The sequence below is a fragment of the Emydura macquarii genome, unplaced genomic scaffold (assembly GCF_026122565.2).
Source record: "Emydura macquarii macquarii isolate MOO-44397 ecotype Brisbane River unplaced genomic scaffold, CSIRO-AGI_Emac_v2 contig_480, whole genome shotgun sequence".
Lineage (NCBI taxonomy): Eukaryota > Metazoa > Chordata > Testudines > Chelidae > Emydura > Emydura macquarii.
The window spans coordinates 11,689,341-11,705,368 of record NW_027130617.1 but is presented as its reverse complement, the minus strand read 5'-3'; the positions used below and the strand labels follow the sequence as shown (position 1 = coordinate 11,705,368).

The window sequence follows — 16,028 nt, the reverse complement described above, 5'->3', positions numbered from 1 at the left end:
CTGTTACCTTGAAGAAATCTTAAGAGGAGCCACTGATGGAAATTTACAAGATGAGAATCTGTTCGTGGACAAAAAATTAGTCATCTGTGCTTCACCAGTGATATTGACTTGATTGGATTGTCACATGAAGAGGTGCAAACGTTGCTAGAAAGAGTAGCAGTGGAGGCAGCAAAATTGGATCTAAAGATATCACATTCAGTGACAGACAATGGTGACATCTGTTTGAAAAGGCGAAAATATTCCTATTCAAATCTGAGGAACCATTGGCGTGCATTGGGCACTTCAGATGCCTGGGTAGTGTCTGGCTACAAGGGATGCTAAAAATCACTTAGATATCTGACATAGAATTGAACTTGCAACTGCTGCTGTAGCAACACTCAGCCATAATTGGAGAAGCAAAACCGTGAAGTGTAACATGAAATTGCTGCAGTCTCTTGTCTTTAGCGTTTTATTATATGTGTAGGAAACTGGATGTTAAGAAGCTTTTTGCCTTTGAATTGCAGTGTTATAGGCTATTGCTACACATTATCTACTTCATACATGACTAGGAAGGAGGTAATCGCCCATATTTACAACATAACTGGAGTGATGACAGATATCAAGACAATCAGACGAAGAAAACTTGTTTGCAGGACATTTGGGATGGATGAGCAGAGGAAGATTGCCGAATTTTTTTTTTTGCAGGGACTGGTGCCAGGGGCAAAGGGTGAGTGGTGTTCAACAATGTGGCTGACTGGATGGGATGTGGTATGGTGTGCTTCTCAAGACTGTGTGAAGACTGCAAAACATGGAGGAAGATTACTGGCCAATGATTCTTGTGTGGTGTTTATTGTTCATTGTGATTTGACTCTATGGTGCTTTACACTGAGAGAATGTGTGTTTGTATTGTCCTGTAGCACGCAAAAAGAAAGACAACTGAATTACAAGGCTAGAAATTCATGGAACAATTTTCGTAGCAAACACCCAAAGTAACACTTTGGCTTCTTGTGCCCAAAATCTGGATGAGCATCTCCTGCATTGGAATTGTTTTCCCACTTTTTGTATATTATGCATAGATATAAGTAAAATTTGTATCAGTTAATCTTAAATATTATATTTGGTTTAAATTTGTGGGCATTTTGAGAAATTCCTACAGATATGTTTTTTCAAAGATTTGTATGAGACGTTGCCATATGACTCCCTTCCGAGTCAGCAGAGTTGTACAGTTAAAATTCTGCATTGCACTTTGAAATTTTAGCCTTGAGGGCATCAAATCAGAAAAAGATTAAAAAATTATGAAAGCTTTTTTTCTTTTTTTTTTTTGGGGGGGGGGGGGAAGAGGGAAGTTGGGGGGATTTGTACTGTTCTGTTCTGTGTTGAAATTTGTAAAATAAAATTCAGTATTAAATTTTGCTATTAAAATATTTTCTGTTTGCAGCCTTATGTGTGAAAAGCGAATTTTTGAAACTGTGAATAGTGTACGGCATCCCTTTTTGGTGAACCTTTTTGCTTGTTTCCAAACCAAAGATCATGTTTGCTTTGTAATGGAATATGCTGCTGGTGGAGATCTGATGATGCACATTCATACTGATGTCTTTTCTGAACCAAGAGCAGTGTAAGTTGTTTACTCCTTTAATACCATTAAATATTTAAAGTCTTTGATATAAAATGTTCTATTGCAGTGTGCTAAAAAAACTGTTCAACTTTGCTTGCCTCTGCATGCTTGTGTATTGGATCACTTCAGTTAGTTTATTTCAGACTATTACAGTACTAACGATTAAAGCCATTATTAAAATATGTTCCATCCAGTTTGGTTAGAAAATATATGTATATTCTGTTTTGGTTAAAAGATCAGTATATTTTTAGGTTGTCATAATGCTGGTTTATATGCTACTATGCTTAAATCTAAATTGCCTTAAATGAAATGCACTGAAATTCTGGCTTTATTTAATTATTCAAACAGATTTTATGCTGCATGTGTGGTTCTTGGACTCCAGTATTTACATGAGCACAAAATAGTTTATAGGTAAGTAATTGACACTTTTTCTCAAGACTAGAATTCTAACAGTTTCTTCTTAACACTGTTTTCTTCATCTCCACCCTGATTCACTCCAGCAGAAGCATTATCTTTTTATTTAAGTTGTATTTCTTTCTATGCTAGCAGAAAAAGTTTGTTCTGGCATAAGTATGAGTGTAAACCATAAATCATTGATGGAAGTCTTAAATTGGAGAAGAGATAACCAAAATTTAAGAGGGGCATTGCACTGCTCTTTTATTTTTAAATAACTTTTTTACCTTAGAGTGGATTATTATTATTGAGTACTCCTATAGGAATGTCAGTAATTCCATTTTACTTTCAAATATTTGTTTTTTTAGAGATTTGAAATTGGATAACTTATTGCTGGATACAGAAGGATTTGTGAAAATAGCCGACTTTGGTCTTTGCAAAGAAGGTAACTGCTTTTTTTAAATGATTTTTCAGTGGGATTACACTTGACTGTTAGCAGTTAAGCAGTCCTAGAAATAAGAGCACCTAGCATATTTACTCTGTCTATATATCATTGTGGAAAAATATCTCTGGGATCGTCTCAGCTGGAGAACAGTGCGGGCAAAAGATATTCAGTGGGGAGATCGCCAGAGTGTCTGCTATGGGGGTCCCCCTCTTCTTTCTGTGTTGGAATGACTGTACCCAAGAGGGTTGTTACTTTGTCATATCGGCTTGTTAACAATAAATCATATCACATTTTGCTAAACAGTGCTTCTTCCTGTTACAAACATCATGCAATAATATCTAGAAGCATTAATTTTCTTCTCCAGTCTATATCAAGTCACTGTTGCATTCTCACTAATTAATTCATTGTCCACTTTCAACAACTTTCAAATATCTTTCACAACAAAGTGCAGTGGAAATAATCCCCTAAATACAGCACAGCTCAAAATAGGGAAATATCTCCAGAAGGACACCCAGCTTGATAGTTTCTGGCATCTAGCTGCTGGAAGTGCTGTCTTCCAAATGAGACATAAAACAGACCCAGCAGCAGTAATTCATGTTCTCTGTCTGGATTGAGGAACGTGTTCCCTTTTCCCACAATTCAGTGGGAGAAAAGGGATGGTCATTCAAAAAGGGGAATCTGATTGGATGCAACTATTCCACTATAAACAAAAATTCCCTAGAAAATGACAAAAGATCATATCATAAATCAAAAAGATCAATGGGAGAGACAGATTTTTTCATTTTTCAATAAAAGCAAGCTCTGTAGGATATTTATTAACATGCAGAGTTTATTGGAGAATCATTTTATTTTCTTTACAGTTCACCTTTAAAATTTGGTACTGAGTTTGTACCCATGACCTACTAATACCATTGCCACATTGCTAATACTGCAATTCTGTAGATGTGATATGGAGTCCAGGAGGTTAAAAGCATGAAAACTGCACTAGTACTGTATAATAGTTCAAAAACGTATTGGGGGAGGGAATGTTGTATGTCCCTCTAAAGGTGTGAGCAATCCCTGCATGCCCCCTTGTGGTCCAGTATGGAGTTGCAGGTGAGCTGCACCTTAATTTCCCCAAGCAGAGCAGCAATAGATTCACTTTAAGAGCCCATGGCAAGGAGAAGCCAACGTAAGTTAACCAAATGCCATGACACTTTTTAATCAGGTTTCAGGACAGGTGTCATTGCAACAAACAGTTCATCAGGACCCTTGTTCAAGGCTCCCAAACTTACAGTCCACTTTGAAGTCTTTAAGTCAGGTTAGGCTTACCTCCAAGCACCTGAAAGACACAGCACCACCCACTGCAGCTAGCCTGGCTTCTACTCCCCTCAGCTTTGTATGTTTAAATAGCCCAGCCCCAGTATGTGGCAGGGCCTCCTTGATTATCCCTAGGCTGAGGGCTCCAGCCTGTCTGTTAGCGGAGTACTATACTTTCCCCCCATACTTTTTCACACTCAAACAAACACCTTGATGCTCTTGAGCAGTGACAGATTAATGCACAGGCCCATGGGACCCGTGCCCAGGGCCTCAACCAATTTGGGGGCTCCCGCAGGAGCACCAGAACCTGTGTAGAAGTGGCCCCACCCTCAGCTCCTCCTCTTCTCTGCAAGCCCCATCCCCTGGCCAGGCCAGAAGCCAGAGCCGGGCTGTGGTAAGAGCCACCCAGCGAGTCTGGATCCTCTACCTGCCCTTGGCAGGGGAGTCGGGGTGCCCAAAAGCACACCACCCAGGGCAGGTGGAGGGTCCAGGGCTCCCTGGGTGGCTCTTTCCACAGTCCAGCTCTGGCTTCCAGCCTGGCCAGGGGACAGGACTTTGGTGGGGAAGAGGAGGTGGTGCAGGGGCAGGACCTTCGGGGCAAGCAGGATTAAAGCCCTCCACAGCTCCCCCATTGGAAAGAAGCTAGTGCCACACTGTGCTCCCCACCACGAAGCGCAGCCCTGCTACTCCACGCCTGCCCGACACTACTACACCCATGTTAAAAAGTGGGAAGGCCATGACCCCCCTCACTCCCTGGTTCCGGTGTCCCTGAGTCCCCAGGGTGTGGGGGATCCAAATGTTCTTTGAACCCAGGGCCCCAATAAAACTTTATCTGCCTCTGCTCTTGAGCATTAGTATCATGGCTCACATGTATACATAGTGATGTCTACAGTAATACCATTAGTCACCACTGGTGCCACATACAGTACCTATCATAATGGGGCCTGGTCTGTGACTAGGGCTCCAGGCACTATGGTAATACAAATAATAATCATGGCAACTTTAATAGAGATTTGTTATAGTGCCTTATTTATATAGGTGTATACCTTCAAGTAGCTTCTAGGTAAGACTTTCTCTGACTTTGATATCATATGCTAGATAGAATCTGGTAGAAGAAACCATGATAATTTAAAGTATAGTTCTGCTTTGAAAAATGATTATGTGAAATGAAACCTTATTCAACAGATTCACTCCCTGTATACATAATCTTATTTGCTTATTTTAGTGTAAAAAATAAGTGTACGCTTTTTTACTTCTGTTTAGCTGTAGTGCTGAGAATGACAAATGTGGTCTATTTCTTCTTGTGTGTCAACAGAATTGTTTACTAAGTTCCACTTTGTTGTATCTTTGTTGTATCTCTCCAAGCACATTGTCTTCAATGTGATGATCAAGATGTAACTTGAGGGCCTAATTTGGCTTACAGAATCATAATTACTGATAGTCATGCACAAAAAAGGAGAGAAGTCAGCTAGATGCTCAGGGCCAAGATGGTTTTTGCCCGGCTGGCAAATAGGGGAAAAGATCATTTTATTTGTAAACTGAGCTTTTAAAGAAATAAATCTTACTGACTGAAGCAGTTGTTTGCTTGGAAAGGGAGTAGTAAGAATTCGACTTGTTTCTTATGAAAATCATAATTCTTTCAGGAATGGGATTTGGAGATAGAACAAGCACATTTTGTGGCACTCCAGAATTTCTTGCACCAGAGGTGTTGACAGAAACATCCTATACAAGAGCTGTGGACTGGTGGGGTCTTGGTGTACTCATCTATGAGATGCTAGTTGGGGAGGTAAGTACAGTTGTAGCAAATACAGACATCCAAGTCTTGTGGGGTAGGCAAGCTTACAAAACCTAGCATGACTTCAAAGGTAAACTTGATATCTCAAGCTCTCAAATTCCTGAATGTCCTATCCTTGTTCCCCATCATATTTTCTATGGGTTTGTATGGTGCATCTTAATGAGAAAACTTGAAGGCATGGCTTTTGGTTTTGGGGTTTTTTCTTAAAAATAGAGGAATAGAAAACACCATAGGCTGTAGGCCAGATCCTCAGCAGGTGTCAATCATAGCTCATTTGATTTCAGTGGCACTATGCAGTGTTAACACCTAAAGCCAGATCTGCAACTGGTGTAAAAGTGATTTAAGTTAACGTTTTGGGACCATCCATAACTTTCAGATTTTTCTGACAATGCAATGTTAAAATGGAATTAACATACCTTCTTTTAAGTAAGAAAAATTCAGTTCTATTTTGGGAAGATGGAAAAGCTTTGGTGAACATACATGAAATGCCAAACTTAATCATTCATAACTTTCAAACTACTTAACCAATTATCTTCAGATTAGACTGAGTATTAGGGAGATTTACAAAAACAAGGTTGAAGTTTGCCATCAACCATTTTTAACATTGTAGCATGCAATTTCAGATCAGAACATATGAAAAAAGTACTGGATTCTTTTTTCATGATCTAATATTGTGGCCCAAATTGTTTAAGCAAAATTAGGTAAACAAACAAACAAAAAAAAAGACCCAACAATACGCGACAACTGTGGCCTAAATGCAAGCATGGAAAATTTCAACTTGGGGAGAAAATCATGAAGCTCTGAAGAAGGGGAGAAGTTACAATGGAAGTTGGACTTCAGTCTTAAACTGTAATTTGCTCTCATAGCAACCTACAAGTTGTGATGCAAAACACATTTATTTAGCATTTTGACTTACTGTTTTTCTTTTGAGAGATAAGGTAGTTGTGATAATCTCTCTTATTAGACCAGTTTCTGTTGGTGGCTTGTCCCTTTCATCAACTTAAGTTGGTACAATAAAAGATTCACCTACTTTCTCTCTTTATATCCTCATATCTCATAACATTGCTACACCACCACAGTTTTGCTCTTCACACTTCGTTTTTGTTAATGTCCTATTTAATTTGTTTTCTTTGTAATAGCCTAGAAATTCTGCACTATAGAAGTTAGCATATATGAATGAATATCATTTCCCCTCCTGTTCTAATTGCAAAAACATCCTTAAAGGTGGTACAACTGCTTAAGTTGAAAAATAATAATAGAGAAGTATTTATTAATAGCTTTCTTTAATGCTGTGTGCATTTTGTCCTTTTAGACAAAAATTAATCACATAACCTACTTTTGTCCTTTTTCATCTTCACTCCTAACTATTCTGTTTCTTCAGATGGAAATGAGGCAAGTCAACAACATATGAACCATAAATGGTCCATAAACCACAGTTTAAAAACTGCTGGATAGTATGGTGTGGTAAATGTTTTATCAAAATGAATTTGGGGTGACCACATTACCTGGGAGTGGCAGCCACCCGAAATGAGTACTGATAAATGCTTTACCCCATTAGATTGTTGTTTTTTTTTTAACACACACACTTCTAAAATAGTTTATTTATGCCTCAGTGCACAGAAAAACTAACATCTAAAATATTTATTTAAAAAAGTGATTAAGGGACAACATCTTGTGACTTGCCGTGTCTGTCTATCAAAAGTATTACTTATCCCATTTTCCCCTATAGAAAGCTGTATTAATTATTGGAAGAAAAGGGAAATTAATGTGACATATTAAGACATCTAGCTCTAAACTGGCAGTTGAATGTGAAATAAGGCAATTGTTCTCCTTTTTGCCTTTACTTAAATACAGTTGCAGCAACAAATTGCTTTAGTTTATTTAGAAACAGTAGGTTGATTTTAAAATTTAGCTTCCAAAACTGAGGTTTGTTTTTGTTTTTAAACTATTTTATCGTAGTCACCCTTCCCTGGAGATGATGAAGAAGAGGTTTTTGACAGTATTGTAAATGATGAAGTAAGATATCCACGGTTCCTTTCTACAGAAGCCATCTCTATAATGAGAAGGGTAAGATTATAGAAAACAGCGAAATATTTTCGTGTTTCGTTGTCTAATTATTCCCCATGAAGAAGGGAATTTTAAGACTTCTTAGAAGAGAGGAATTTAAGTGCCTGCATTACATTTGACATTGTTTTCCTCAGATTGATTTCAGAACTGCTTCACTAATGTTCCTTTTTAAAATCAACATCACCATTTTGGTCTAACACGAAACTTAAGTGTTTTGACTATTATTTACATTCTCTAGTTAGTAAAAAATAATTTCCTATAAAATCTGGTTTTCATTCATTAAAACTTTTTACTTTACATTCTTTATAATTTATTTAAACTTTTTGTTGATCTCTTAACACTGACCCAAATTTTTCTAGACCCATTCTTTCCCATCCACATTTAGATAAGAAATTCTTCAGGTTCCTTTTGTAACAGAACACCATCCAAGTGACTCACTCAGTAGCTCGATACTACCAACTTGAGTGTCCTATGATAAGAAGAGACTTTGGGATTTTCACATTTCATTCTGTCAGTGGTTGGAAATACCATACACGTTTCAGCTAAAGTCTCTTCTCATAAGAATCAGAGAGGATGCACAATTGTATAGACACAGCATAAGTGAAATATTTTAGGCTAAAGCGTGCAGCCACATGCTCAACTGATATACGGTGTGCTTTCTAATAGTATAAAAGGTGGAATTTTGGCCAGAGACACCAGGGCAAATACTTAAGAAAAACCCCATTGCATTGGCAGTGTCCACATAGAACAGACAGGACCATTACTTTTCATCTAGAAAATGTGCTAAATGAACTTGGTTGTGCTCAAATTAACCTCAGAAAACAGATTCCAGTAGCCTGAGTAGAGCCTGCTACAATTTGAACCTGAGACACCATGCAGTTTTTTGTTTCAAAGAGGATTCTTAGGTCATTAGATCACCCCCTTTGGTGAATTGGATTATTTCATTTATATCCCTTCTGAGATGCTAAACTATTTTACTGTTGAGGGGGAACAGAAAATCTTGCTAACAAATATTTAACCTTAAAACTGAATGAAGGAAATTCTGTACAGCAGATAACCCCCGCCCTGTCAGTTAACTGTTGAATTGTAATTACAAAGCTTTGTTCCTTCGATTCTTACATTTAAAATGTTCCAAGTGCTGGATAAAACATGCTGTACAGTGTCATAGGACTAAACCTAAATTATTGACATCTATGTTTAAATCTTTTCCAAATGTACTAGATTTAAACTGACCCCATTTAGTTAACCTAATATTAAAATGAAGAGAACTCCAGTCTAATACAGCAGAAGAGGAAGACTGCACTATTTAAGATGGCATTACAGGATCTTTCAATCTGAAGCTGGCCACTTCATCCCTTCTCTCTATCTGTCCCAGACAGTGACATCCCCAGGATGCTTAGCTACTCCCCTATATTAGGGCAATAAAATACATCCATGCAGTTCCTAATCCTTCATCGATTTTAAAGCCAGGAAGGATTATTGTGATAGTATAGTCTGATGTCCTCCATAACACACAACTCATAGAATTTCACTGAAGAATTCCTGTGTCAAGCCCAATAATTTGAGCATATCTTCTGGAAAGACATCTAATCTTGATTTAAAAACTGGAGTGATGGAGAATCCACCACTTTCCTTTGTATGTTGTTCAAAAGGCCAGTTATCTTTTGCTGCTTAAAAAAAGTTGTTCCTTATTTCCAATTTGAATTTGTGTAGCTTCAATTCCAGAAGATAGATCACTATACCTTTTATCTGCTGTCTATCAGAAATCCCCTTCCCCCCGCCACATAGGTGCTCACTGACAGTGATCAAGTCAGGTTTTAACCATCTATAAAAAGACGGAGGTTCTTTAGACTCTCACTGTAAGGTTGGTTTACCAGACTGATCATTTTTATTGCTCTTTACTGAGCCTGTTCCAATTTTTCAATGTCCTTCCTGAAGCATTAATGAAAGGCAATAGCACCACCCTTCTATTATTCTATATTCCAGTTTCTACATTCAAGAGTTCCATTAGCTTTCAGAGTCACAGCATCACATTTGGGAGCTTACATTCAGTTGGTTAACCACCATGACGCCTTAAGTCCTTTTCAGGGTCGCTTTTTTCTAGGATACAGTCCCTGCACAGCTTGTAAATGTGATCTTAATTTGCATTTAGTTTAATTAAAACACATCAAGGAAATAGGAGTTCCTTTTTGATCAATACACAAGTTGTACGAAAGGGAACAGAAACCTTGCAAATCCAGTCCAAGTTGGATGAATTTGCTTATTATGGAAAGTTGCAAAGAAAGGTATAAAAGTGCCCATTACCATTCATTTCATTCAAAAAGATACTGGTTATCCTATGAAATAATACAGAAATAGTAGCATCTTTGCACTCCTTCACCTCACTGGCTAATTCTGCTTTTAGATGTTGAGTTATCCAAGCCATTGTTGTCTGTTGAAACCTTTCTTATTTCTGTGCTGCTGATCTGTCCTTAGCACAATGAAAACAATTGGCCTTACAGAGCAGTCACTCCAGACTGGACACTTGGGGAAGACACTTACTGGCAAGAGCAAAATTGTCCGATTTCCCATGTGGTCACCCAGGAACTGATGTTGGGACTTGCCTGTTAAAGATATGGTAGATACTGGTTATCCTATTTGGTTTTAGCTCATTCTGTTGAGCTTATACCATGGATAAGTGTGGTATGGACACAGTATTTAGTAAAAGGATGAGTTAAATGTCTGTTCTTTGCTTTTGTTCTATTAGAACCTTAACACAAGCATAGAATTGTAGTGTTGGCTTACTGGCCCATTTATAGAATAACATGCTTCTACAGGGAGATCAGAATTTAGTTTCTAGGGACTGGAAATATCTCACATTTTCCCAAAATGTCCTTCTGTGGAAAAGCATGAAGCAGCATCCAGCCTTCTCTGCCAAAACTGAGTGCTGTAAAATGAGGTATAGAGGGGTGGAGAAATATGGATGCTGTAAGGAACCACTTTTCTCCCAGGTTAAATAAGGAAAAAGATGACAAGCCTATGTTAAGTTTTGATTTGTAAAGAAATTTACTAGTGTTAGAGAATTTGCCTCTGTCTCTTGTACTCCCTGGGCACTACAAATTTCCTGTGGGACAGAATATGTGAATGCTGTTTTTCCAGTAAATCTAATCTCCTTGCTGCTGGTCCTTTGTTCTGTAGCACCAGCTACTTGTTCTATATTTTTTCCAATTTTGAATGCTAAAATCTTCAAAATGTTTTGTTAGCTTCTACGAAGAAATCCAGAGCGACGCCTTGGAGCTGGTGAGAAAGATGCTGAGGATGTGAAAAAGCATCACTTCTTTCGGGTAAGTAGAAGCTAGTGTTGTAGTGTGTAAAAACATTAATCATCAGAGGCAGGAAACGAACCAACAATCTGCATCTGACGAAGTAGGTTGCAGCCCACGAAAGCTTATGCCCACAGAAATTTGTTATTCGGGTGCTACAGGACTCTCATTGTTCTAACCAATGATTGATTGATTGTTTTACAGCTAATAGATTGGAATGCTTTGCTGGCTAAGAAAGTGAAGCCCCCTTTTGTACCCACCATTAGAGGAAGAGAAGATGTTAGTAATTTTGATGATGAATTTACCTCAGAAGCACCTATTCTCACTCCACCCCGGGAACCAAGGATACTTTCAGAAGAAGAGCAGGAAACATTCAGAGATTTTGATTACATTGCTGATTGGTGTTAATTTCTAGACACTGTGAAATCATAGCGAACGGGCTCATAAGAACACCTCTCAGAAGAATACCAACCCTTCAATTGCTGTCTGTGCCACCTGTAGCTTCTGATTTTTAATCACATGAAGATTCTTTAAAGTACTGTTTTTAATACTCTTGTGAAGAGTGGCCTCCTTGTCATACTTCTATCTGAGCACTGGAAAGCAGTTCTATGGAGTTTTTAAGCTGAGTTGGTGAATACAGGCCACATTAAGCTCTGACATGTGGGCACCCTTGGATCTGTACTGTATCTTTTACTTTTCTACAGCAGATAACATTGTAAAATACATGCCTTAAGTGAAGAAAAGACCAGATTTTGAGCTAGATTGATAACCATTTTAACTTTACTCAGCGTGTTAAAATAGAAGTTTGGGGTGCTATTGACATTCATGCTGAATGATTTTATCTGGAGAAGGCAAATGGTCAGTTTTTAAAAAGAAATCACTAATGTCCAAAAATGTTTAATTTTAGACATGCACACTTTCAGCTTGTTTTAAAATAATGGAAATTAAGAACTGATGCCTTGTTTTGTAAATTTTCTATGCTATTTATTAGGGAAAAATGTGTTAAATGCCTTGCCTTTGAGATAACAGTATAAGTGCTTCCATAAAGACAGGTCCTGAAAGTTTACCAAAACCACTTGCCAAACAGTTTTTGCCTTTAAGCATGGCTTAAAAAAAACCCAACCAACCAACAGCATATGTGAAGAATGTAATGAAAATATCTGTTCAGTCTTAACCATGAGTATAGTATATGCATTCCCAAGTCCATCCACTTCTGTATTCTTGAAATCAAGCCTTTTTCCACTAATTGAGTGGACAAATTAAGTTAATCATACCATATTTAGCTATCTAGTTCATCTTGTCTACGGTATATCATATCTTTAGAAAACAAAGATTTTCAGTGTATACATGCTGTGAACATGTATATTTGGAAGTTGTAATGTATTCTTAATTGCAGGCATGTAATTTAATTGTACCACTTCATGAATTTTGCACAGTGGCCATGTGAACACATCATAGAACTCTGAGTTAGACAAAAACATTTGTAAACATTTTGGGCCACTGAATTCCAGAACTTAGATTGGCAATTAGTGAGTATAAAAGCAATATGTTGTAACAGAATATAAATATTTTTGATAAAACAGTGTATATTTTATAAACCTCTCAACACTAAAAACTGTACCTCAAAAGTCAAAAAATAGTTTAGACCTGATACTGTGCGCGCTCTTAAAGGCCTTGATAAACCTATGTTAGGCTGTTAGAGCAAACAGCAACACTTGGAAATCAAGTTTCCAGTCTTTTTCTTAGCTCACTAAAAAACCATTTGTATTTGATCCTGTGCTCAGACTTGTAGGTTCATCCTAGTCCCTAGAGAGCAAATTGTTGGCAAAGACAGTAAGAATCAAAAGTCAAATGGATGCAGATGCTGGAATTAATCATTCCAAATAAAATATATAACAAACATTTAAACCATGCTGATCTTTTAAACAATGGAGTAGTGAAACACCAAGGTGGTGTTTTTGCAAAGTGAATCTTTTGTAAGTAAATGACTGCTAGTTAGAACACTAGGTTCAGGACTTCTGATAGTAAGAGGCCTGGGGGAGAAAGAGTTGATAGACGTGAATAATGTATAAGACAGTTTCCTTTTAGGCAAAAAGGACAAATGACAACAGGACAGAATATCAAAATCATGTTTTTGGTTTATTAAATGAAGGTCTTAAAGTGAGAACAGTACAATTTAACTTGTTTAAAGATGCTAATTATCTTTTTGAGGTGGGAAAGAAGGAGCTTAAGTTTAAACACTAAATACTTTTGAGGTACAGTCTGCTTACCTTTTTTTGGCTCCCAAATATATATATAGAAGTGTCTAAGAGGATGCTTAGCATTTTAAAAAGCATCCTGAGAAATACCTTTTTGTAACTACATCTTGTACAGAAATCTTTTTTCATCTAAGTAAATCACTAAAAAAAAAAAAATAGAGGGCAGGGTATGTTCACACAGTTAAGCTGAAAGAAAGCACTAATTTTCTCTGTAGTCTTTTAAAATTATTTTTAGGCAGTTAAGATTTTAAACTCTAGATTGTAAATATATTTTGCTATACTTTATCTGTATGTGGCTGCTGAAGCACTTTGTAAGGAAATTAGGATATTTTAGAATGGTACACTATGCATTAAAATGAAATGTGCCTTTAACAATGTCATTCTAAGAGTGTTTTGCAGTCATTAATATCACAAATTAAAGTTAATAGTTTGTAACTTGTGTCCCAAATATGAATTTACTGGCCAACTTGTGTAATAACTTACATATTTTTCACTTTTTTCCCCACAGATACCTCCTTTTCTGAATTTGATATTTAGCCACCATAAGGAGAGGATACTTAAAACAAAACTCCAAAGTTTTTAGTATAATTTTTGTCAGTATCTGCTGCTTACTTTACACTGGTCCTAGGGAAGCTAATATGACCACTTGCGTGAGTACCCTTTATAATAGTTTAAATTAAAATCTTTATCCCCAATCCTCTTGAGCTTGGATTAGCTATTTATGCCTTTAACAGTGACAGCAGTCAATTATGTACAATACTGGTCCCTGCTTAAGCAAAGCCAAACTTTACCATTGCTCTTTTTAATGAATTGTAGCAACTTTTCACTTACATTTTAATTAGTAGGTGAAGGCAATAGGCATCGCTTGTGTGTTGCTATGGGAGTGTATGGAAAACCCTACTTTAATTCTAAATGTCCAGTTCATTGATGGTGTCCCTTTGCTAATCAGGGTGATAATACAGTACAGGATGCATGCTCTGTATTTCATTCTTTCCTAAACAGGTGCCTCACTGCTCTACAAGCTGGACCATGAGTCTAAGCATCAATTACCTACTGAACCTAAAAAGTTCCTCTCCTTTCCAAAGAGACCACCCCAGAGGGGACCACAGTAGAAGGTTATCCTGATGACTAGAGAGCTCATGCGCACTTAGTTTGAGAAAAGGTAGGGAAGAGGTAGTGTTTATTAAAAAATTAACCAACCACCTCCCCCCATCAAACATCTGGGGCCATTCTTTAGCATCATTCAGTCCAGAAAGTGAATTAAGGTGGGATAGCTGCTTTCAGTGTAGCATGTCTTAAGCACATGTAAGGTTAGTGAAAGTATATTTTATAGAAGGATATTGTTTAGCACCTCAAGGCAATGGTTTTCCACAACTGCTACAGAAAAAAAGACAATATTCTAATTAACTACATCTATACCAAGCAGCAAAAGGTACATTTTGAACTATAGTAGTACCATTTAGCAGAGGCCTTCAATGCTATTTTAAAAAGCCTTGGCCTAAAAGCTTAGTCTAAACAAGCTGTGAGATGCATGGATGAACAGACTAATGAATAAAACTTTCGAGAGTACCTTTTCAGTGGGAGTTAAGATCCTAAGTTACAACTCAGCCTCCAAATTGTACATAGGTTTTTAAAAAGGAGTTACAAATAACCAAACAGGGCAAAGTCAGTGTTGTGTTTTCATCCCTACCACTACTTACTACTGTAGCTTGATTTTGTGTTAGATGTGAGTTATCAAGGGTTATAAGGCTTAGAAAAGTTTTCCTTTAGCCATCTGCTTCCTTGTCAGTGATTCACTGGCTTCAATCTCTTATGGCTTGTATGATTTTTGTCTGAAAAAGGTCCCTGCCTTTGCTCTGGGCAGCACTTCTAAATGCAGCCCCACTGCAACTTACCTGTAAGAGGCTGCTTAAGTTTGGGGTGGGGAGAAGACCCTGTCATATTTCCCATCCAGTTAATGTTGTTGCTATCTTGTGGTAACATACCAATGTTGTAGAGGTGATTTAAGTACCTCTTACCCTCAATAAAGAGCCTGCTTTCTAGAAAAATCTATTCCTCTCTAGCACAGGAAAAATAACTTCATGATTTTTCTAGCCTGCCAAATCCCACCATTTAACTGAGCATTAGCCTGTCATATGTTTAATTCAGACTAGTAAAAGGCTTTTGACTTGAATAAATTCCACTCTCCCTCTGCTTTTGCTGTATATGGAAAAGCAAACAGGATAAGGGGTAGGTTTTATATTATGGCACTACATTTTTAGCTAATGGGGAATATACATTTAATAGGCTAATTTTGTATTGCCTTTTATATTTCAGGTGAACTACTTTGCTTGAGCTAGATTTATTCAAGAGCAAAATTCACATTAAGGCTTCAGTTGAGTCCTGACACCTGACCCCTCTACATTCCAGAGATGAGGAAAAATATACTTTACTAAGTACTTCAAGCCTCCCATCCTTTACCCTAGCTCAGTCCCCTTCAGACAGATCCGTCATTCTAGTTCTTATGTGCCTGTAAGTAGGTAGAGGGATTGCCCAACTGCCATTACAGCAATCTCAAAGCAGGCTCCTCCTTTTCTCTCTAGGCTCCACTAGTTTACTACAATGTCAGTCTGTGGTGGAGGGGCAGGTACCATGACATCTCCCTGCCCCTCACTCCCAAACTTTATGAAATTCTTTTTTGGGTCAAACTAAAGAATTTCTCTAGGTTACCATTGAGAGTAACATCCCAAACTATTTTCCACCTGAAAATATATGCTCCCTCAAACATTTACTTTGTCATTTTAATTTTTTAAAGGATACTGTACCTCTACTATTTCACATCAAGCACAATGGGGGGGTTAAGATTACCTTAGCACATAATGTGCAACACAACCTG

General features: G+C 37.5%; 1 protein-coding gene across 3 annotated transcripts in view; it reads left to right on the top strand.

The window, feature by feature from the left end:
* Positions 1-16,019, top strand: part of PKN2 (protein kinase N2) — an 84,232-nt gene extending 68,213 nt beyond the window's left edge. Inside the window, exons 16-25 of one of the 3 annotated variants that reach the window (XR_010918075.1) lie at positions 1,418-1,594; positions 1,943-2,005; positions 2,356-2,432; positions 5,375-5,517; positions 7,486-7,593; positions 10,836-10,916; positions 11,100-11,753; positions 13,662-13,803; positions 14,156-14,315; positions 15,470-16,019. Coding sequence is in view for 2 of the 3 variants with exons in the window: in XM_067538506.1 (XP_067394607.1) it covers positions 1,418-1,594; positions 1,943-2,005; positions 2,356-2,432; positions 5,375-5,517; positions 7,486-7,593; positions 10,836-10,916; positions 11,100-11,303 (853 nt within the window). In the remaining variant the exon portion in view is untranslated. Of the gene's footprint in view, positions 1-503; positions 1,254-1,417; positions 1,595-1,942; positions 2,006-2,355; positions 2,433-5,374; positions 5,518-7,485; positions 7,594-10,835; positions 10,917-11,099; positions 13,310-13,661; positions 13,804-14,155; positions 14,316-15,469 lie in introns of those variants that run through there. The other 2 variants (XM_067538506.1, XM_067538507.1) reach the window with 2 other exon arrangements.
* Positions 16,020-16,028: the final 9 nt, after the last annotated feature.